This window comes from Lycorma delicatula, chromosome 2 (assembly GCF_047948215.1).
Source record: "Lycorma delicatula isolate Av1 chromosome 2, ASM4794821v1, whole genome shotgun sequence".
Lineage (NCBI taxonomy): Eukaryota > Metazoa > Arthropoda > Insecta > Hemiptera > Fulgoridae > Lycorma > Lycorma delicatula.
In genome coordinates, this window is record NC_134456.1 from 81,357,515 (window position 1) to 81,382,773 (window position 25,259).

Below are 25,259 nucleotides of genomic sequence, written 5' to 3' on the forward strand. Positions count from 1 at the left end.
GTACTTTTGTGGTTGGGGTTTAATTAACTGCATGTTTCAGAAATGGTCGGTCTGAGTCTGTGCAAGACTACACCTCATTTACATGTGATACATATCATCCTCATCTAATTGGGCCATGAGTAGGTTTGCTTGTTCATTAGTTGAACAGATTGCAATGTACATGTTAGGAAAATAAAAACGAAGGAGAAGAATGCTGTAAAGTGGAATTCAACTCCTTCTTGTATTTCTGTCAGGGTTAAACCTTTTAAAACAAAACATTTTATAAAGCATTTAATTTTATTTGTTTTACGATCTCTAATTTTATCCATTTTTTCAGAAAATGTCAAAACTTGTTTGCTTTACTCGATTGCTTCAAACAAATAACTAAACCCAAGCATCTGAAACTTAGCAGAATGCTGTCAAGAGGATCATAATTGATAAATATCATAGCCCTATGGTCATACTTACACTACCTCTGTCAGATAGAGGACTTCCGAATGATTATTTTGTTATACATTATACATAACAATTAATAGTTTTTTCATAACAATTTTTGTTATGAAAAATAACAGAATTTAACAAATTAGAAATCATTTTTAAAGTAATACTTCATTTATCAATAATACAGCAATTTTTTACCAAAAAAAGTTATGTTTCATGAAGTAACACTTGTAAAAAATGTGTAATTGCTGTAGTTTATCATAACCTATCATTTGCTACATATAGTGAAATAAACTTGTTATTACAAATGTATTAAGATAAATTTACTTTATATAAAGGTAAATTTTTTAAAAATGCCCTGAGGTATATTCAATCAATAAAGGTGTTAGTATTCCCATTAATGAAACATGAGTAAGACTAATCATAAGGTAATTAATTATCTTATGTTCAGATATTTAATATAAGAATATATATATATGTCATTAATACTGTTCTTTAGTTATCAACATTTGAAAAGGGATTTACACAAATGCACATGAACATACACGCATGCATGTGCGCATACACACACAGATTTAATTGAATAGCAGATATTCATACTTAAATTATATTGTTAATATATGTAATAAGTACCATAACAATAATACAAATTTTAGAATTCAGACAACCAATAACAATTTAATTATTTATCAATATTTTTATGACAACATTGAATATGGAGTTTCTGCCAATGGCTGGTTACATTGAACCAGCTATCACTCCGGTTATTCCTTTTCCATCTTTGCTTAAATTGTAAAAATAAAATTAATTGATTAATTATTTGTTCCAATATTTAAAATTTGTCAAAATTCAATTGATGGAGAAGTAAAAAATTCAAAAATAATTTTTTCAGCCATTAAGTTTTAATGTAAAATAAATGATGCTATGATACTAAGTGTAGTTTTTGGCATTTTTTCATACCATTATAAAATTGGTTTCTTTTCATTAAAAATAAAAAAGAGGGAGTTAAGGTAGCTGTAACAATTATGTTTAAGCCTGAAGTTATCAGAGAGAGAATAGATAAATAAATAGTTTTTAAAATGTCTTAGGTACATGGTATTAATGTGCCAAGTGTAATCCTTTTCAGATTTATTATTTTTGTAGTAGTAGCTTTATTATATTTCACTTCATTTAGCTAGTTTACTTCATGCAACTACAGTCATGATTAGTTACTTATAATTTTATAAAATCAGTCGTTAAATCTGTAATACTTAATATTATAATACATGTATGTAAACAATAGCTTGCTCTGATTATAATATTGTTTGTTAAAATAGTTTTACAATTCACCACTTACATTTAACAGTTCTTCCTTTTAAATTAGTGTATTTAATTTAATAGCACATTATAATACTTGACTAATAGCACCTGTTTATTTTTAGGGTATGCCTATACAGTTACTCAGTAATAGAGCAACTCTTCAGTTCAAGGTAACTGACAGAAAAATGGCTGGTGAGTATCAATGTACTGCAAATAATGGTGTTGGGGATCCAACTACTGCTTCAATTCTTCTTAAAGTTACTTGTAATTAGTTTTTTTTTATAAATTATTATTTAATATTATTAATGTAATATTATTTATATATATATATACATACAACACACTTGTGTGTGTGTGTGTGTGTGTGTGTGTGTGTGTGTGTGTTTTACTCACTAACACAAACTTTTTTATAGTAAGAATGAATATAACACAATTCATATTAAGCACATCACATCATATCATTTCACATCAGAACATTAACCTTAACAAGCATTTTTCCCCCTCTTGACTTTTGGAAATGTACAACAAATGTTCATTTCCTAAAAGCACATTGTTACTGTTAAAGTTAGTGTTGATATATTATATTTGGCGAACCAGAAGGGTGGAGAGTGTGATGGTAAGGAATATGTCAGATAATACAAGTGCTGCTTAATATAATTTTAATAGCATCACATTCATTTACATTGTCATACATTTTACAGATTTTATTATTAATAAAATTTTATTATATAAAATAAAGGATGGTAACCCACCATCAGCAATACAAAGCGATGTATTCCTACAGAATATGGAAGAAGAAAATTTACTAGATATCATGAAAAAATACATGTTTAGAATTTATTAGGTATGTTGATCACAACATACCTAAATACATACTTAAATATTATTCATTTATTTAATTCTGCCACTCACCTGCGACATCAGAACATAGAAAGAGACTACAGCAGTACAACCGCTAAATGGGATGGAGGGTTTGTAACGGGAGGGGGTGGCTGAGTTAAGACCCCACTTTGATGGGGAACAGATTTGTGGATCCAACAAGATGCTAATAGAAAAAAACTGCAACGATAAAGACAAACTGGTACTGCCTTATAAGTTTCAAAATTATTATCATTTTTTGGAGTGGGGATGTAATAAAAAAAAAAATTACACAAAGGTGTTTTTTTATATTGTTCACAAAAATATTTTTAAAAAAATTAACTAAAATTACCCTTATACTGCCTTCTGTACTCTTCAAAATCATTTTTAGGGTGGGGGTGAAATTTAGCAAGAGTTTTTTTTACAAAAGTTGTTTATCAATATTCACAAAATTATAAAAAAAAATTGAACTTTAATTATGCAAAATCTGGAGATGATTTCATTTCCCCCTGTATCCCCCAATCACTGACCTTTTGAATTGAAAATTTAATAGCATCAATGCCCCTACTATAGAAATATTATAGTCATGTTTGGTGAAAATCAGTCAAGTATTTCAAGATGATTTACCTGCCAACATACATCATGCATATGTATGTACATATGCATATTTTTTTGCTGAAATTGCTAAGACATTTTTAGATTTTCTGGGGTCCTGAGGGGTCAATTCATCAAGATTCGATGAAAACCGGATATGCCCAATTTTGACCAATCACCATACTTTCCCTTCTATATAGCTATAGCTGCTATTTAGATGGGAAAGTAAAAGAAATAAATAATAATAAAGAAAAGATTCTGGAAGAAATGAACAAATCCTACCATAACATTAAATACACAATGAAAAAAGAAAAAGACAAAACTATTAAATTGTTAGACCTAACAATAAAAAGAAATAATAATGTAGTTTTTCAAATATACAGAAAAGAAACCTAATCTATACAGATAACATCATAGCTTATGATTCGGATCAACCAACAGATAAATTAACAGCTTTTAGATACATGACAGATAGACTACATAAATTACCATTAAAGAAACCAGCATATAAAAGAGTAAACACTATTTTTCAAATACCAGAAAACAACCTTTAAATAGCATTAAAGAAACCTTTAAATGGAGTAAATTAACATTAACTGGGAAAGAAATTTATTCAATTAAACAATTTTTTAGTAAATATAACATAAAACAGGCTATAAATACAAATAATGCACTATAAAAGATTCTTAATAGTAATATAGAAGAAAAAGATATATACAAAATAAATAAATAGTAAATGCAATGCAACGTGCATTAGACAAACAGGAGGAAGAAAATTAAAATTAAGATATAAAGAATACACGAGATCTTTTAAAAATCAAAAAAAAGATTCTAATTATGCAATGCATTTAATAAAAGAAGGACATAGCCCAATGAAAATGGAAGAATCAGTGAAATTAATTTACAAATGTGTAAAGGAAGAAGAATGAACATTTTAGAAATTGTAGAAAACTTTAAATTAAAAAGTAACAATAAGACAATCATAAATGAATAGATCAACACTCAAACAGATGTCCTTTTTAAGAACCTCAATTTACTGAAAACAAGATAAATAAAATTAAAAGATAAAGTATAACCATTAAGAAGAAGACCAGATAAGACCATTAAGACTACATTGATATGAAATGATACCAGCAATTAACAACAAATGGAAAATACAACAAGCAGGGCTGCTGATAACGTATAAATGAACAAAAAAGATATTTGACATCCAGCTAAAGTCCTGGATATGAGAGAGCAGGAACTACATGAACACATATTGGATGTAGTATTTATTTAATTATGTAATGGAGCAGAAATTATGAGCACAGGTTTCTCCTCTACATTCTTATCTTCTCAGAACCTCCTAATATCTATTCTATTTTTCAACAGTCATGTTTTCAAGTGTTTCCAATAGTCTGTCTTCTTTCTTATTATTTCCACTCCATGACCTTATAAAACACTTCACAAGAAACATTGAAAAAGTTCAATTAATTCCAGTGAACTACTTTTGGTTAGTCAACAATTTTCTCATCTATACCGTATATATTCTACTTCTTACTTCTGTAATATTTATATTTATATTCTAAGTAACTTTCCAAATATTTGAATGACTTGCACTCATCTAAGCTTCTTTCACTTGTAAAATATTAACAGTTTTTAACATGTACATGAATGTAAGTATTGATGGAAACACAAAAGCCTTTTTGACTCCACCTTCAGTGCTGATTTCTTCTCTCTTATCCTAATTTTTTAACTACAACTATCATATATCTTATGTACAACACTGTTATTAGCGTTCCTCTACCATAATTCATTAAAACATTCAGCAACATAATCTGTTCCATTCTATCAAATGTTTTTCCAATCAGTAAAACTAAAATACTTTTCTTATTCTCCAGCTTATTTATTTCCCCCATCATCCTCAGACATTCAACTGCATCTCTGAGACCAAATTTATCTTCTTTCCTGTTCTCCTTTCTATTTTCCTCATCATAACTTTGTACAGTTTTAAACTTAAATGTTTTATGATATATAAAATCAAACATTTTTATTTAAAATGTATTTTTTTTTTACAGATCCACCAGAAGTTTCAACAGATCGAATATGGATACATACAGCTCCTGGGCTTAGAGCAGATTTAAGTTGTAACGTAAATGGAAATCCTGATCCTAAGGTTAGTTTCATTAGAAGTAAAGTGTTCATTATAGAGTAGATTAACATTTACATGAAACATTTTTTTCCAAAAATTAGCACAGTATTGGTTCAGTACATAAATAAGAATAAGGTTTCATTAAGTTACAAAGAATGATTACTGCTTATAGTTGCATAATGATTCAAGTTAAATATAGTAATTTTTTTTTTTTTATAAGTGGTAAGACAAAATAGAAAAAAGTCTATCAGATTTTAATTGTGTTTGCTTGTTTATTTATTATACTCTGTAATGTATTGTGAGATGTGTTCATTTTTTTTTCCTACTTCATACCATGTAAAAGAGAAAAAATGTGAAGAATTTGGAAATTTTATATGCATGAAGAATCTCTTTAATACTATCTTTTTAATACTATTTATAGTGAATTTCAATTAACACATGGCAAGTCATATTACTATGGCCGGCCTCCATGGCGCAAGTGGTAGCATCTCAGCCTTTCACCTGGAGATCCTGCATTTTTCACACACGCTACAAAACACTCATCTCATCCTCTGCGGAAAGAATTGCTTGACTACAGACCTGGTGGTTAAACAAAAAAAAAAGTCATATTACTATGAAGTACTTTAACTCTGTACTCCTTGCCCTCGTTTAATTATAGCAGTTTAGTTTGTATCTATGGGAATATTTTATTTCTTCCCTCTATAAATTAAAGAAATTAAAATGATAATGGGAATGAAAGTTGTGTGAGGTGGATAATTTGAAGAGTTGTGAACAATTAGTGTACCTCTAAATTTTGGTATTTTCATGACATTATTAGTCAATGTATTATATTGCTTAATCACACATATTAAAATATTTAAAAGAATACATACAATTTCCTCATAAACTTCATTAAATAATATAATTACATCCAGCCATGGTCAAATACAGACTGAACATAGATCAGTAGTTAATTATATAACTAATTGATATAAATCATTTTCATACACAACCTGGTGATTTATTGGTTATTAAATTTCTTGAATTTATAAATATAATATCTTTTTACGTATTTAGTTTACTATTATTGTTTACTTCTATCACATTATATTATTCTTAATATTTACAAAAAAAAGCATTTTTTTTTTAATGAGAGATCTTGTTAAAGAATAACAAAATACAACACTTCAAAAATTATTAACTCACTTTCAAATTAAATTGATGAAAACTATTGTTCCAGAAAATCTTTTTGAAGTGAATTGCCAACTTCTCTTTTATTTTTTACCAATGGCAGTGATGTTAATAGTATGCACACTTATCTTAAAAGACTGGAAAACTCCTTATAATATAATTGAATAATATATTCTATCTAGATTTGTTTGTTCATTTATTTATTTTTTGTCAAGTTTTGTTTGTTAGTAAATTTCATACTGTTCAAATACATTGAAATCTTGAATTTTATATCCTATACAAGTATGTAAATTTTGAATATTACAGTTAATGTCTTTGTATGTGTATCTTACTTATTAATTTGTAAATGCTAATTCTATGTTATGAGTTATATATGTTCTTTTTATCTGTAGATTAATATTCATCCAGTCTGACTGAAGTAGTACTAAACATTATCTACGATTTAATTTGTATACACCTGGATTACTATCATTATTATAATGTGATTTTTTATATGCTGTATGATTTAATGAGTATGATTTAACAAATTAAATTTTAATCTGTTTATAGTTCTGAAAACAACTTCAGGATGAATAATTTATAAGAGTCGATTAATAACTTTTTAATATTTTTTTGCCCCTTTTTCATATTAATTATTAAAGAACCAACTACTATTTAATTTTTAAACAGTTACCTTTCAGGTATTTTTTTTAAGTAATAAACTACAAGAAAGAAAGTATTAGTAAAACCTCATCAAAAGATATTACTTTAATTGCAGTCACAATGTTTTAAGCCTGTTATGATGCAATAAAAATCCCAGTGGCAGAAATTAAGCATTAGGATATGAATAATATATTTGGAATCTTTTTTGTAATACCCAATTGTTCAGAACACAGTAATTGGATTTTATTGTAAGTTAGGTAATGGAAATTAAAAGTGAAAGAAGTTGTGGGATGTATGTATATATGTACTTTATTAAATTTTCAAAGAAAAATGTGGTTGCTATCTCCTCATAAAATCAGCCCTTTTTTAATTAAATTGCATAACTATTTCAACATTTGTACTTTAGAAACGTAGGTTAAATGTTTCAATCAGATGTTTAAAAATTGACAAACATTTAATTTCTATATCTGGGATATCAATGCCCTTTAGAATTAATATGTGTAATCCAATAACATAATACCAGCTGAACTGTGAATTACTCACTGTTCCTTTGGCTGGCATGACCAGAAGGGAACATCCTTGGTCAAAATTTGAAAAATACTTTATATAGAAATTATTTCAAATTTTATTTGCTTCAATTCTTGTTCCTTAAAACTTTTTGGCAAAACTTGTGCACAAATGAAAACAACAAAATACCTGGCCCTAAAAAATGTGGAAGGAACCCTCATTTAAAATTCAAAAAGATTTCTGCAAAATTTGCAAATAATTCCATTTGTTTTAATTTTTATTACTTTTAAATTATTTTTCTAAAATACATCTTGAGCCCATAAATTTGAAAAATCTTCTACCAAAAGAAAAGTAGGTTTAATGTTTGGTCCTGTTACTCTTCCTCTTTTTTTTTTTACATAACACCTGAGCAAGTAGATGCCAAAAATTTGTCTTTCATCAAGAGGGGGTGAACCACTCAAATTAAGAAAAAGTTATTCATAAAATTCCAGTTGTTAGGTACTGATAAATTGCTATGTCTAGTTAAATAAGTTCATTCTTTATTTTTATTAAAACAGTTTAAATTGCTGCTAATATGTAAACCCATTCAAACATTACAGCAGACACAAACTGAGAAAATGAGCACAAATTTAAGTAACAAAGTCATAAAAAAACCTTTTGACTTAGAGATTATTTACAGATATACATGATTTTGATAAATAAAATTAATTTTTATTTCTAAATTTTAAGGTGAAAACCAAGTATCTCTTTTTCATTTACCAAAATCATAATTATTAGGTTACCTGCCCGCAGGCATGTATATCTTCATTTTCCTTTCTACTTCTAACTAAAACTTTGAGTTCTTGATAGCTTGCTTTTCTTTTAGATCACTGTTTCTCAACCGGTGGTCTGCGGACCATTGGTGGTCCACAGAAAAAGTTTTAGTAATCCGTGAACTTCTTTATACTTAGCTATAATATTTATTACATAGCTATAATAATGCACACAACTGAGAAAACTGATCTCTGCTTATCGTACAACTGCAACTTTAGAGTACTGTCTGAACCTTTTAGGTAATTAGTCTGTGAATTAGTATAAAAAAAACCTGCACTTTCTTCAATTTAATATCTAATTTTTTTTACAGTCTGCAATACAAGCTGAAAAATTTTTATTGCTCCGTAGTATCAGTTGTTTTGAGAAACACTGTTTTAGATTGTCAATAATTTTTTATCATTCTGGCCTCTCTTCTTTGCACATTCTACTGATCTTTGAATCCCTATTTTCAATCCTCTTTTTCTCATCATATAACCCACCCAGTTTGCTTTCCTATTCTGAATTTCTCTAATTAAGCTTCTATTCTCATGCATTCTCATCATTACTTTTTCATTTTTCACTTTGTTTCCCTGTCTAATCTTTTCCAATCTCCTCTATGCTCACATTCCAAATACCTTCATCCCTTTCTTTTTACTTCTTTCTCAGTGTCTATATTTCACATCCATATAGTTTTACCCTCCAAACTTAACACTTCACAAGTTTACTTTTCTAATTCTAACTATATCTTAGTACGCAATAACTGCTTCTTTCTATTAAATATTTCCTTAGCCATTACTAAATTTAAAATAATGCTGTAAAATATAACATACTTAATGTTTAAGCTTTAGTACTTACTCAGTAATGGAGTAACTACTCATTTAGTAGTCATATAATAGTCATTTCTATCATATGACTGATGTATAATCCTTTTCTCAGAATAGTTACAAATACTGCAGCAAACTCCAGTTATTTTTAAAACCACATCTTTAGATATTATCAGTTGATCTGACTGCTGCTTATGACACAAATGAATGTAAGTTAACAATTCCTGATATATAACTTACAATCAATAATTACAATCAATACTTCTTTTCAAATAAATGTAAAAATTGTTGTACTTTGTGTTTAAAATATACAATTTATTTTTTCTTAGGTCGAATGGTACAGAGATGGCATTATTGTTGATGATTTACCACGTATTGTACCTGCTAGAATACATGATAGACATATATTAATAATAAGGAACGTGAGAACTGGAGATCTTGGCTTCTACACATGTAAAGCAGCAAATGGAATTGGACAAGGACAGCAAGTTATTCAACTTTCAGGTCTGTTAAATTATTAATTTTTATGATATGTTCTATTTGTTTAATTATTAATTTTTATGATATGTTCTATTTGTTTAAAATGCTAAGCTTTTTCTTTAAATACTTAGTGAGTCTTATGCCAGCAGAAACATTTCACACAGCTTAATGTAGTTGAGTCACAAAATTCAGTACGATTTATAATTTCAGAGATATTCCAATAATAACTATGGGCTTTGAAAATACTTACTCAGCACTATTAAGATTGATAATTGGAAATCATTGTGATTACCCATGTAGAATTTTGTTTGAACAGTGGAGAATCTTTCCAGATGCTTGTTTACATATACATTCAAATAGGTTACAGTGGGATGATGAAAGGGAAGTTTTTTCATTACTATTGTAAGGAAATTTTTAAGAGTAGAGATGAAAAGAAATCAACTATGTTTTAGGAAGGATTGAAACAAGAATGTAGTCTGTTGTTAAAATTAAAATAAACATTTGAGAATTGAGTAACTATTTAAAAGTTGAGAAAAAATAAATATTTTATATTTACTGATGACATTGTTCTTTGAGCAGAAACGAAAAGTGGGTTAGAATACATACTGAAGGGCATGGATTTATTTTTGGAGAGAAATTTGGTTTGAAAGACCCAAAAAAAAAGGTGAAATGTGACAGAAAGAAAGATAACGGACAAATTAAATAAGATATGAGAAGTTAATACACCAGAAGTGGGAGAATTTTGTTGTTTAGATTGTAAAATTACGAAGGATGGATCAGATAAATTTGACTGATACGTGCAAGGAGAGCATTAATGAGTAATTTCTACTTCATCATTCATAGTGAACCAAGGTTTATAATGTAATAAATTGAAAAAGTAATAGAATAAGAAATATGTTTAATAATAACTAATAAAAACTGAAATTGATATAATATATCACAGCTCAGAATAACTACAAACAATAACAACATAAAAACTACAAGCAAATTTATTACAAGAGGTATCTGTGTAAGATCTGAAAAATCCCCATTTACAGCAACATTTAGCTGCATAGGCAGTTCACAAGTACAAGTGTGTCTCAAACTGACTATTTATTTTTTATAATTATAAAAGTTACTTTTGGAGAGCTTCAAATGAGTTTCTATATTCTTTGCTTCTGAGAATATGTACACATAATTTATAGTTATTTTAACAAAAATCACTAATTGTTGAGTTTTTACTATACAAACACGAGTCTCTCTGCTAACTGTTGCAAGTTATTGTCATGATTTTGAAATTCTACCTCTATATATTCCATATCAGTGGCATAATGCATTACTGACAACTCTCATCATGTACATTTTCATCTTTCAAATTTAGATTTCACAGCCAGCATAATCATGTTTACCAAAAACAAATTGCATTTCAGTGTTTACAAAACTTGCCAATTCCCTTTTAATGTAGTAATTGAGAAACATTTCTCAATAAATTTTAATTTCAGAAATAGTTTGTTTTTATTTTAGGTTGAAAGTCTTTAACTCTACCAAAATGACATTATGAACATCACCAATTTGAGTCTATGCATTTTATAACCTCTGATAAGTGTTACAAAAGGAGAAATCCTGAATTTTAACAGTTAAAGTGATTATTTATGTCTCCATTTGACACTACATCCTTTTGTCTTAAAAAATTATATCCATTATTCAACCCAAAATTTCCTTGAGTGCATAATCTTGAGAAATTGTACTTTTACATATTTATTTTATAAAAGAATTATTGTAATGTTCTCTTCTATTTAAATGATAAGAAATATTATTATTGTCTTTAATATAAATATTGAATAGTTTACGTTGACTGAAATTCCCTTATTGCATTTTACTTTTTCTCATTGTAGAATCCATCCATTTGATGACTACTTTATTATTTTTAAGATTGACAGCCAATTGCTGACATGAAGAAATTCCCTTCAGAATTTACAAAGGATGGGAATCACACTCATGTTTAAGTATGAGAAGAAGCAGTGCAGACATTGCAAGACAAGTTTTATTAATACACTTTTTATTTTTTCAAAAGTAAACTGACTAAAGACAAAAAAAACCTTGCTAAGTTAATTAATAATAATATAGTTATTTAATTATTTATTTTTCTTTAATTAAAAATTCTTACTTTATTTTTCAAATTGAAATTAATTTTTAGGAGTAGCAAATATAGCAGTATTTAAGAAAAACATCAAGCAACCTGGTAAATACAATTATACATTAGTATGGGAAGTAGATAGTTACTCACTTATCAATGAATACAGCCTTCTGTTTCGTCTCCATGAGGTTAGTTAATAAATGTTATAATGTTTTGTAAGTGGAATTTTTTGTCTAGATTATTAATTATTCACTTTCAAATTAACGGAGCTTGTTCTTCCAACAACCTTACACAGCTAAATCATTAACACTTTCCCAGGTGGAGTTTCTAGTAGACTAAATATAATTGAAAACCATTGTAGATAAGGCAATATTGTGTAAAAAATAACGATGTCATTAGGAATATAAAACATCGCTGAATGTCAGTTTCAATTCATGTTTCTATTCAAAAAAAAAAATTTATTTTATATTTTAAAAAAGAAAATATTTAAAATATTTTTTTAAGTTTATTTCTCCGCCGGTGTTCAATAAAATAATAATTGTTCGGTTTTACTTCAAAACTTTTTAATTCATTTAAATAGTAAGTAATTTTGAACCTTTTTTGTAATAAATATTTTATTTGTTTGTTTTGTATAATTGCGTTTTGGAATTCCATTATCTGTAATAATAATAGTTTAATGTCGATGAGATTACTTATATTGCAGGCTGACAATATAAATAAGAAAAATAAATCATAAAAAAGAACACTAATAAAAAGAAGTAAATGAACTAAAACAGTAAAAGCTAGCAGTCGAATTATAAATACAGCAGTAGAATTATCGGCATGTAAATTGACACAAAACTACTAGCATTCAGCAAATATTTAGCACGGTACTAGGCCGACTGAAAACGTTGTCAGTTTAATATGGATGATATTTATAACCAAAAATACATACGATGCTATTTAATTAAAAGTAGTTTATTATCCCAGTGAATATTATTATTTTAAAGTAGTTTAAATAATTATATTTTCTACTCACTTTATTGCTGTAGCTCGCAAATTCTGAAGTCGCTGTCGTCAGTAGATTCTAAAGAGTTAGTGTCCAATTCTGAATTCACATTTATCACATTCTGAATTCACATTTATTGTCGATGTACACATCATATAAATGTTCAATATCTTCAATATATTTTTTCAATGTTGACAACATGCTCGCAGACATTGCTCCACTAAGCTTCAGACATTCCTCTTCAGTTAACTTAAGAACGTCCGACATGTTAAAAGTTGTATTTCTTTTAGCCACTTGCCCTATCCCTACTACAAATAATTTCAGTGGCATTTAAGTTAGGTGATAAGGTGGCAACCATAGAACTGAATAACCCTAATTTCCGAAAATGTCATCTATTAGAAATTTCTTTTGATTTTCTTTGTGTAATTTTATATCATATAATTAGTTTTCGTCAGCTAATTCGTTGTTTGGCTAACCTTTCTATCATATCACTTTTTAAAGAATTAGAATTTGGCTGCTTTTGTAACAGAACCTTGTGATACGATGCGTTATCTAGTACAATGACCGACTTAGGTGGCAAGTTGGGAATACTCTTCTCCCGTAACCATTTCGTGTACTTTTCGGAATCCATCGATTTATGATAATCTCCTTTCTTATTTGACTCATACATAAGTAAAGCTTTGTTAATCTTTTATTACAGCCGGCATGAACAATTATTAATAGTGAGCTCTTGGATACTTGTGTCTGCAGTCCCTCATGAAGGTTTGTTGTGTCTACCCACGATTTTTGTGTCGCATGACTATTGTGAATTTAGGTTTCATCTGTGTACAGAATCTGTCTTCCTTCTTCGCGAAACAGGGAAATTTGTCATAGAAATTTCATTCTTTGCAATTTAATGTCATGCCGTTCTATTAATATTTTCCGGTTGTCTTCTGTTGTTTTTTTTTCATCTAAATCCCATTTTACGCAATACTCTCCTTAAAGATCTTTCACTCTCTTTGAAATTAATTTCGCATTCACGGGCTTTTTGCATAACTCTCTTAACAGTAGGTTCGCATTTTTCGGTTAAATAAAATTGATTTATTAAACGCCTCAAAGCATTCGTATCAAACGAATCTAAATTGCACACAGTACTGGGGTGATTACACGTTTTCTCGGCGAAACGAACACAGATGGCTTCTCAGTTTCATTTGATTTCCCTTCTGCTATAATTCTTTGGAATGTTCGTTTTGATATTTTTGTCGCTTGAACTACTGTATTCAGCACTTCAGTTTTCCTCACTATTCCGATTCCGGCATTGAACTTTTCCTGCTAACTTGGGCATTTTAAAAGAAAATAACTATACTGAAAGATTAAAAATTTACATGACTGAATTTATGACAAAGCCTTAAATGAAAACAACACAACAAATAGTAAAAATAAATCACTAACAGCTATTTATTTCATTAAGTAAAATATACATCGCAATAAATGTTTCTATAATCACTTCTAGAACATAATTACAAGCAATGTGTGACATATGATTCATCACAGCGCAATGATTAGCGTAGATAAAAAATAAGTAAATGAAATTCTTAAAATTACTTGTCGTGTTTACAATTCATAAATAGCACATAGTCATGAATGATTCTATTATTATTAGTTGCTATATAATAGCAAGTTGGCCTAAATCATAACATCAATATACAATTTAGAATAAAACTCAACACTTACACACAGCAAGTTTATATAACTTGCTTTTTTATATATTACCTTACCAATAAAGACATATAAAAAATTATAATATTTTTGGTTTGCTTGTAAGAAGCCAATGCATGTAAAATGCTAGTACATAGGCGTTTAGTCCCTGCACCACCATGTGCCGATAGATTTATTAGAAAATTCTAAAAATAATTAACAACTTAAAGAATGGTAACAAGACACCATAATTACTAATATTAATAAGATAAAAAGACTTATTTTACAAGGCTGCTAGACTAGAATAAATGTATGATTGGATGGAATGTTGTATACTTAAAATATTAAGAAGTATGAGTTAAAATATAAATCTTTCACTACAAATAAAATTATGGTTTTCTGATTATACAAAAAAAGTTATACTTCTTTTTACATAAGTAAAAGTAAAATTTTGTTAAGTGAGACCAACATTTGATTTTTATTGGCAAAACTCACAATTCACTTTTATAAAACAATAATCAACCCCTTTTAAAATCACGATAAAAATTTTATTTGAAAACATCTGGTACACTTTTTTCATATCATGAAAAAGAATCAAATCTGTATGAAAATTACATATCATATTCTAATTTACTGTTTAAAATGTATTTTGGTTATAAGCCATTAACTGAACCAAATAACTAAAGTAGTTGTGTTTAGTTAAACCCACCTAGAGATTTGTCTGATGAAATACTCAGTATAGTTACTATAATTTAATTTTTATCAACTGGTGTGACTTAGTTAAAGTATTTAAAATACTTCAACCCAGGACAATCTAGATGCACATTCTATCACAGTACTAAGAACAAACATACTCCACACAAAACAATAAAATCAATTTTATTTTTTTTCAATCACCTTACAGAAACTGGACATTTAATTAAAGAGATTTACCATTATCTTTAAACACATCTTACCACACTTAGAAAAAATTTGAAATTTGTAAACAACAAGATTTGACACTACTTAACATAGTCACTGTAGTTTAATTTTTATTCTCCTGTGTAATCATGTTTTTTAATGTGTGTTTTGTTATTACTCAGGTATAATCACATACATGTTGTTTGTTATTTTGAAAGCAGTATATTAACCACCTTCTCTCAAAATGTTGGCAATTTGTATGACATTTAGTTGATGCATTTTAACATCATATACTTTCTGTTGCTGAATGTGTTTTTGATTTTTGTTTTATACTTTATGTAGCCGTTCTTTATAACTGTGGGTAGTTAACCATTAACCTTGGCCAGATGTTATATAGAATGAAGTTCTTCATTGTAGTTATCAATTGACAAAGTGTATGTATTAGGCAATGTAACATGTATAAGAAAACAGATTTTGAACTATATAGGGTAGTTGTACAGAGAGAGTCAAAAATATGGAAACCCCTCAAAGATTTTAAAGATCTCTAAAGACCTTAACAACTTTAAAACCATTCCAGATAAAATATTGTCATTTTCAAGGTAAGGTATTGGTCAACTACTTTATCTTTTAACGAGAAATAGAATCTCACAATAATATTTTAAATGGTAACACCCTTTGTGTGATTAGTCATTTTAAAGATCTCTTTAAGATAAGAAAAATGATATAAATAAAAGTTGGTATGATATTTGTACCCAGAATAGCGAGGGGGGGAGTTTGTATTTTGAAAATTAGTTATCTAAATTTAGCAAATTCAAATAATAAAATTAAATTAAAAAAAATTAAACTGAATTAAATAAAAATTTAATCTAATTTTGCCAACTTTTTATTTATTACATTTTTTTGGTCTTAAATAGATCTTTAAAATTATGTATCACACAAAATGTGTTACCATTTAAAATATTAGTTATAGGCCCTGGGCCACTCCCCAAGAAGAGGTTCAAATTCTATTTCTCACCAAAAGGTAAAGTGATTGACCAATACCTTATCCTGAAAGTTACAGTATTCTATCTGGAACGGTTTTAAAGTTGTTGAGGGAGTTTCCATACTTTTCACTCAATCTGTATATGTTGTGGGTAACTGTGGCAATTGTTTTCTGTAAATTTTAAAGGTATTTTTATCAGTTTTGAAGTAGCTTTCTTGATTTTTTTTTTAAGGTCAAGAAAGTTGAATGATATTTTTATATTCATATTCTGCAGTGAAATGTAAATATGATGTGAAATTTGTTATTGGATATTAGGAATGTATGATATTGTTTTATGTTTCCTTTGTACAGGAATGTGATACTATCAATGTGCAATGCCAGTATAATGTCAGCAAGGTTTGCATTGTGTAACATATTTAGTAATTTCAAAGCATTGTAGAAATATTTTAACTACAGACAAGAAATGTGTGAACCCATTATTAAATCTGGTTGTTGTATATTAAGTAATTGTTTTTTTCTGATGTTGGTAGTATTAAGATTATGATTTCAGTTATCTGTTCTGAAGATGTGTTTTTTTTTTTTTTTATTGACTCATAAAATATTGACAGTTTTTGTATTGGTATATTACTGTAGATTGTTTATATCAAAAAGTGGAAGTGTGAAGTTGTGTATATTGCATACACCCTTAATTTTGTAGCTGCTAATTTTTATGATTTATGTATAAGCTGGTTTCAGTTGTTAGATTTTTTTCATAGTGTACAATGTAAATTTTGTGTGAGGAGTAATGATTCTAATGATCTGAGGAGATAACAGCATAGATAACAAGTCCCATTTGATTTCTGGTGTATTTTGAGTTATGCTGAAGTTATGCAAATACAAATTACACTTTTACATGAAAGAAAGAAATATGAAAAGTCACATTTGTTAGCCATACGATATGGAAAAGGAACCAGTTAAAAGTTTCTTTCTCCAGCAGTAATATTCAATAATCAATTAGTTCTTGGACTAAAGAGAATTTTTATACTATAACAGCACTAGAAACCTCCCTTAATATATATAAAATTAATAATATTACAACTCAAAATGTAATTTAATTTTTTTTTTAACTTGATCTGTTGCTTTGTTTTTAGCTACATCAACCAGGTGAATGGACGAAATTAGTAATTCCTGCTGATCCATATGGTACTGGTCCATTACATACGCAATCATATACTTTAACTGGACTTAAAAGTTCATCTTATTATGACGCATCTATTTTATCTCGAAATAGATTTGGCTGGAGCAGGCCTTCTCCAGTATTTAGATTTCGAACTTCAAAAGCAGGTAAGAAAGTATTTGGTGTGCTTTAGAAATCTATATATGAGGGTCGTTTGAAAAGTTTATGTAAAAATAAACACCACTTAATTTTTTGAGAAAACTTTTTTTATTTCTTAGCATAGTCCCCTTTTAAACTTCATCCCATGCTGCTTCAGTTTGTTGATCGCTTCCAAATAATAGGATTGCGTCAAACTCTGTAAAATACGTATTTTGTTCCTGCAATCACCCCCTCATTTGAATAAAATTTGCTTTCTGCCAGCTATTTTTTCATGTTAGAGAACAAATAGTAGTCTGAAGGAGTCAGATCTGGAGAACAGGGTTTAAACAAGTTTCAACCTTAACTCTATCAATTTTGCAGCAATATAGCAGAGGAGTAAACAGGTGCGTAATTGTGATGGAAAAGGATTTTTTTGTAAGCCAATTGTGACTTTTTTCTTGCAGCTCTATCTTAAATGGTCCAATGATGATGCATAGTATTTACCTGTAATCTTTGAACCTTTTTCTGAATAACTGATGATGAATATCCCTTGCAAATTCCAAAAGACAGCACCATAATCTTCCCGGTCAAAGAATGGGCCTTTGGTTTCTTTGGTGCAGACTTCCCACTGGTAACCTATTATTTGGATTATTCCTTGGTCTCAAGTATGTAGTGTGTCTGATGTTTCATCTGCAGTGATGAAATGATGCTTAAAATTCTGTGGATTTTGCTGAATCAACTGCAAACCAATCGTGGAATACCTCACACATTTCATTCTTGTTCATTTGTGGAAAATTGGCGTGATTGCCCACAGTTGTGGATAGTTTTTTCATGTTCAAATATTGATGCAAAATATTATGTACCTGTTCAGTCAAGATGCCCACTGCAATAGCAATTTCATCCACCTTCATTCTTTTATCATCTAACAGTACATCATGAATTTTATTAATTATTTTTGGAATAGTGACCTTAACAACCAGAATGTTCAGTATTACTTGTGCTCATATGACCACTTCAAAAATCTTGAAACCACTTATAAACTATTCTAATCAAATTTGCAGATTTATCATAATATTTATCAAATTTCTCTTTAGTTTCCTAAGGTAATTTGCCATTGATAAAGTAATGTTTAATCAACATGTGAAACTTTCATCCATTTTTTAGAAATAGCTCTACTTTCTTGATTCAAACGGATACTAATCACAGAGAAATTAAGTGATCAATTTGAAACTTGGTGTGCATTCTTCCAAAAGATGCTACTAACCAAAAATCCTCAATATACATGAGCGGTGCCAACTCTCATATGCATGGACTTTTTGAACCAATCTCGTATTGATATTTTGAATAGATCATCTATTGACTTATTATAATCAATACACAAATTTTTACTTGTTGCAGTTTTATATATTGCTATAAAAGTTGTATGGCCTTCTGATAACAATGTATGTAATTTTATAAAATACAATGCTAATATTCTACTTTTACTTTCAAAGAAATCTCTCTCCAAGATGGGTTTAAAAATTTAACTTTTTTCAAAACATAAACAAAGTCTCATAGAAAATATCTAGCAAATTAATTAATGTGGATACTATGCAACCTTATAAACAATAAACAAAACAAACCGTTACTCGAACGCTCCTTCAATATATGAACTTAAGTGTTCTAATTGCACAATATTCTTGTCAAACTGGATGCAGCTTCAATCAAAGACAAAATGAACACTTAAAGCCCTCCATAGAATCACAGAATCTATGTTTGCCAACATTATGTTTTCTATAAATTCACAGACATTTACTGTAGCTTTCATATTCTACGCACACATGAAAAGGAATACCTATAGAGAAAATGAACAGAAACAATTTAGATTCAACATCCTTCTTATATGCATTCTAACATATGGGCCTAAAAATGAAAACCATTAGTGACATCAGTTGACACTAGAGTATGAACAGCAATCTAGTCTCTGAAGTTCATCACAAAAACAACTCAAAATATTTGAAGTAAGTTATCAAACTTATTATAAAAACTTGTTTATTTGTCATTACAAAAGTTTATATTTTTAAATAATTTTCAACACTTACCATCATAGAGACAAAGAGTTGTCTTGAATTTGTTGATTTGTTTTCCTCAATCCCAATTGTGATTTTATAACATGTAAAGAACCAGTTTATGAAAACAAACAAGTACTCTACATTTCATTCTTTTTTGTTTGTTCGTTTTTTCTTGTGAATAATTGTTTAATTATGTTCACCAATTCACATTAAGTGTTGTTTATAAAAAATACATATAAAAAACCAAGATTTAACAATTTTATTGAAATAGAGTTTAAAAAATTTTATCATTGACAGTAATGCTAAAGTAATTTTTAATTTTATAAAGTTATCAGACTATAAAGATACTTGTGAGAATAAACAAACATAAAAGTAGACCATTTTTCTTATTTTTTTTTTTTTTTTTTTTTTTTAAGAGAAATTATGAGGTCTAATTTTACCCTTTAGGTTGATATGCCCTTCAGCTTATTGTGCAGCCACCAACAAATGAAAATAGAATCTCTGAAATGGCCCAAACAGCCTTCTACCAGACATCAAGGATGCACTGACTCCCAACAATCTTATTATGGAAATCATATTATTGTCATGCCTGCTGCCTACACAGCCAACAATGGAGAGAAAGAATTAAAGAGAAGGAAAAGGAATGGGTTAACTATTAATTGTTATTCATATTATTTTGGATGCAAAATTCAATTTTTCTTTTAATTTCAGACTGTTTCATATTAAGTAAATCTAAAATTGTAAGAATTAAAATATTTTTTAACTGTAACCTAAAAGACATAACACTCATTTTTTTAAATATTACACATATAATACACAGAATTCAATATTTATCACTTTCTGCCATCTCCATTTAAACAGACCCAAAAGAGGAGGGTATTTTTGTATATGCTCACTATTATTCAAAACAATAAGTAATTTTATTATTTTTCTCATTAACTGTATAGAATCCAATATTGGCTTTATTTTCAAATGTTTTTTTTTATGTTGATCAAAAGGATCAAAGGTTGGGTGATATTTTAAAGTTAGAGAATTTATTCTCTATAAATTTTACCATAGTTTAAAACAATTCTACTTATAATTTAAAAATTAGTATTATGAAATTGCCTCTTAAGTTCCATATGTCAATGCAAATAGAAAAGTTAAAAGGTAATCTAATAGATTACCTTCTAATACTAATTCTAATACTTCTAATACTAATAGATAACTAGAAAATATAATATTAATTTATTATTGTAATTTTTTTTAAATGTTTATATAATACTCATTTATTGATTTATTAAATTGGTTGTAATTTTATTTATTTCCAATAATGTTATATATATTAAATTTACAAATATTCTCAAGATGATTATGGTGGTAATGATGATGATGACGACAATGATGATGAGGATGCTAACAACAATGGTAAAGCTGATAATGAAAATGGAAATACAAATGAAAGTGAAGTAATAGAGAAAAATATTTTGAAGCTTGATGAAGAACTTGATAGAAATACTATACAGACTGTTATATCAGGTTAGTATTAAAAAATAATTATTATCATTTCTTATGCTATTATTATTTGAATTTATTCTATTTATTTAAATGACCTAGTTTGTCACTTTCTACTTGATAAATGTAAATTAATTGAAATTCCTCATTTGTATTAATTGTTCATATAACATAATCACCTAAAACTCATGTTTGTCCATTCACTCATGTTAGTAAATATACTAGCAGCATATATTAGTTTCAACAAATTTGATTTTTGTGAAATGAAAATTAGATTAAGCTAATCCAATTAATACTACAAACTAAAATTTTAACTAACTACTTCTAAATGTTGAGTTCTTCATAGCTTGCTTTCCTTTTAGATTACCTTACTATCACATACACTACCAACTGTTATGATTATTCCATTTAACTTAATTAGATAAAACCCTGTTCAATGAAAATGTTTCTTTTCTTATTAAATTCACAGATCTGCATGATGAAACATAGTTTAAACTTATCGACAAAAGAAACTTAAAGAAAAAAAAATCACTTCTGAATGTGAAAGTAAGAAATTTATAGAAATTAAAGTGATTTGTTAAAAACATTTAAAGATTCAATCTCCCTGCTACTTTTTTTTTATTTAAGAATGATTAAATACAATTTCCTGGATCTTTTTCATTAATAGACAGCTCATAAAAATTTACATAAAAGTTGTAAACACAACTGTTCAACCACACAATTGACAATTGAAGTGCCTCCCACACTTCTACCACTCTGTTAATTCATTTCTACTCCCACCCATCAGCCTCAATTTTTAAAACCTCAAAACTTAAAACCCCATCAACCTCGAAATTGAAACATATGATCCTAGTTCTTTAGGATTCAGTTTGCTGTCAAATATATTTTCGTAAATTGTGAAAAAACCTCAGCTAAATATTTAAAACCGTGTCTCCATCTTTATGTAATGTTTTACAAAATTCTTCATCAGACCTAGTTTTATGCAAACAGGTGGTAAAATAATACAGTCTACTTTGACAAGGGGAATATTGAAAACATTTTCCTTTCCTGGGGTAAACTGATTTCCTCTTGGCCAGTCTTTAACTGCAAAGTGTTTATTTGTAGCCCAACTAACCCACAAAGACAAGAAACACATGTATTTTGTAAAGCCACTCAATAAAAAGCATATGACAATATAAAAGTTAAAAAAAAGCAAATAACCAACTCCAACAGACGGTTGCACTACTGAACTTTGTGTGATGTGCAATTCCAATTATTTGGATGATATTTGGATGATATTTTGGATGATATTTCAATTAAAAGGTCTGTTTGTACTATTAAAATATAAAAAATTCTTCTACAAACAGAAAAGATTTTCTTTATTACTCTTTCTTCTTTAATAAGAATATCTATTAATATGCTTTTTAGAAAATGATATAAAAAGACTGCATGTATATTAAAAATTATTATTGTAAAAAATAAACCTCTTCCTATTTTTTTCAGCTGATTTTGATATTACATATAATTCAGACAGTGTGACCAGCTCAGCATACAGAAGAAGCTCAAGAAGCATTATTGTGATCTCAATAACATTAATTTTTAAAACATATTATATTCTTTCATGAAATGTATTATAAATTATAATTAGACTTTCCTTTGTAAATATTAACTGTTTAAGAAGCCCTGTACATAGTTTACTATTATTTTAAATACTTTTTTATATTTGTAATTACTTTATTTTTCAAAGAAAATATTAATAAATAAAATAGAAATATACTTTCTCATTTTGTTGCTCAATATTAAACTATTTATATATTTTAAGCATTAATTAAGTTATTTTTTTATAACTAAACACTGTCAACCAAATTATGGTTGTTATTAGCAGCACCTAAGCTTGACCTGATTTTATACCCATTTCTCTAATTTACATTTACATAGAGAAATGACAGGATGTAAAGCAGAAATTGAAAAATACATCAATAAAGAAGGTACTTGCTTCTCATTTTTAATAGAATGAGAAGTAACTTACTTATAAAAGTAAGGATTGATTCTTTTTCAAGAAAACAAGATGAAAAGGATAGAAAATGCATAAAACTAATATAACACAACTCAACTTAAAAAATACAAATAGATTAATATTTGAATAAATAATCAAAGTTTTTTTTTATATTATTACTTAAGTTTTTAAATAAGTTTGTAAAAAAGAATATAATTACAGTTACTACTTTATTAACAAAAATATTTGTTATTTTTTTAAGTAAATGAACAGCAAGATAAAACATTTACAAATTATATTAAACATAACCGACAAAAAATAATTAAGTTATTTACAATATTTATTAATTAGTAAATAAAATATTTGTTCCTAAGAAGTTTGTAATTGTTAAATTTAAATTATTAGAATAATTCTGATAATTGTTTTTTTTTTCTGTTTTTAAGTTACTATATTAATCTGTTACACTAAAACGTTTTAACAATAATCTAATTGTAAAAAAAAAAAGTCTAATAATTATTATTTTCATTTATTTAATTTCCATTTTCTTAATATATATTTACGAGTATTTACATATATTTACATATATATATATATATGTAAATAAATTTATATATATATATATAAATGAACTCTATGAACACTCTCCAGCTATCATAGAAGTGAAAATGAATCATTGCAAGATCATAAACCAAAATACTAGTCTGTGGTGGTGAAGTGGTAACAACTTGGCCTTTTGTTTAGGTCTTGCGTTCAAATCCTCATCCAGCATTTTTCATATATTACAAAATTTCCATTCCGTACTTCCACATACAATCTTAAAGCTTAGGTGGTGAATGAATTATCAATAAAATATAATACAACAAAACAACAATTTTAATATTGTTATAATTCCAACTGGAATGAAAAATGTTTCAAATATAATATTAATATCACGTTATATCAGATTTGTTGCCTTCCTGCATGTAATGAACTTTTAATAACCCTTTGATTTATTAAAATGTGAATTTTTGTAAAGATGATGTGGTCAAGGAGAGCGGGAATTAGAATAGGTTGGATAGAGTCTTAATTTTGATAGATGCCTCTTAATTTTCATCTTTCAATTTTATTACTTTAATTTGCACCGATGTTTTTTTTTGAGAAAAATGCATTAGTTTGTAACGCTTTGAACCCTGGTTTAACGCTTAGTCAATAATTTTTGGAAGTGTTATTGCTGTTTCAAAAACTGCACCCTAACTGTTATAATTTGCACCATATTTAGAATGTGACAAAAACTTTAGAATTTTCTTGAAAGAAGAAAAACCATTTTCGGATTACGATTCATGTCTAGGTGCGCATTGTGTGCGTCGAAGAAAATTTGCGGAAACGATAATTTTAAAACTGTACTCCGCCGAAATCCATGGCGGAGTGGTTATCGTCTCTGCCTTTCATACGGAGTTCCCGAGTTTTAATCCCGGTCAGGCGGCATGGCATTTTTCATTCGCTATAAAATTCCATTTCCGTATCCCACGCACAAGCTTCAAGCATATGTGGTGATATCATCGAGTAAGAAAAAAAATATATATATATATATATTTATTTTCCGTCAAAGGAAGAATATGAGTGCTTTCAGTTTTCCAGTTGATTCAGCTAGCTCCTTTTTGTCTTAAAGAAAAAAGTTAATAAATAATTTTTGACCCTTACAACATCGATTTCGCATCGAAAATATCCCTAGATCTGCACACCTATGCACTGGGTGTAATATCACCTATATAAAATCAATGAGTGAAATTAATTTTTTATTTGAAGAAACGTAACATTTTGGCATAAATTTTATAAATATTCTACACATAGTATTTTTCACTGATTAACATTTATTACTTATCTACTAAGGCTAAAGCAAGTACAGAATTTGATAAGTAAAACACATAACCGCAGATTCTCTCTAACGCATACGCTGTGCCTAACTGAATCCAACTCATCTGATTTTTCTAATTGATTGTGATCGCCGTTCTGTTTTGCTTTGTCTTCGAATTAACCTGCTACAACTGATCTATTCGACGGATTTCAATGAGTTTTTCTCGTGTCA

The 25,259-nt window shown here is 28.0% G+C and overlaps 1 protein-coding gene across 1 annotated transcript in view; it reads left to right on the top strand.

The window, feature by feature from the left end:
- LOC142318930 (neurotrimin-like) overlaps nt 1-23,409 on the top strand; it is a 160,973-nt gene extending 137,564 nt beyond the window's left edge. The window contains exons 5-11 of the mRNA XM_075355614.1: nt 1,842-1,983; nt 5,229-5,326; nt 9,567-9,741; nt 11,894-12,021; nt 17,511-17,703; nt 21,073-21,243; nt 22,702-23,409. Of these exons, the coding sequence (XP_075211729.1) occupies nt 1,842-1,983; nt 5,229-5,326; nt 9,567-9,741; nt 11,894-12,021; nt 17,511-17,703; nt 21,073-21,243; nt 22,702-22,823 (1,029 nt within the window). The 3' untranslated portion in view covers nt 22,824-23,409. The remainder of the gene's footprint in view (nt 1-1,841; nt 1,984-5,228; nt 5,327-9,566; nt 9,742-11,893; nt 12,022-17,510; nt 17,704-21,072; nt 21,244-22,701) is intronic.
- Nucleotides 23,410-25,259: the final 1,850 nt, after the last annotated feature.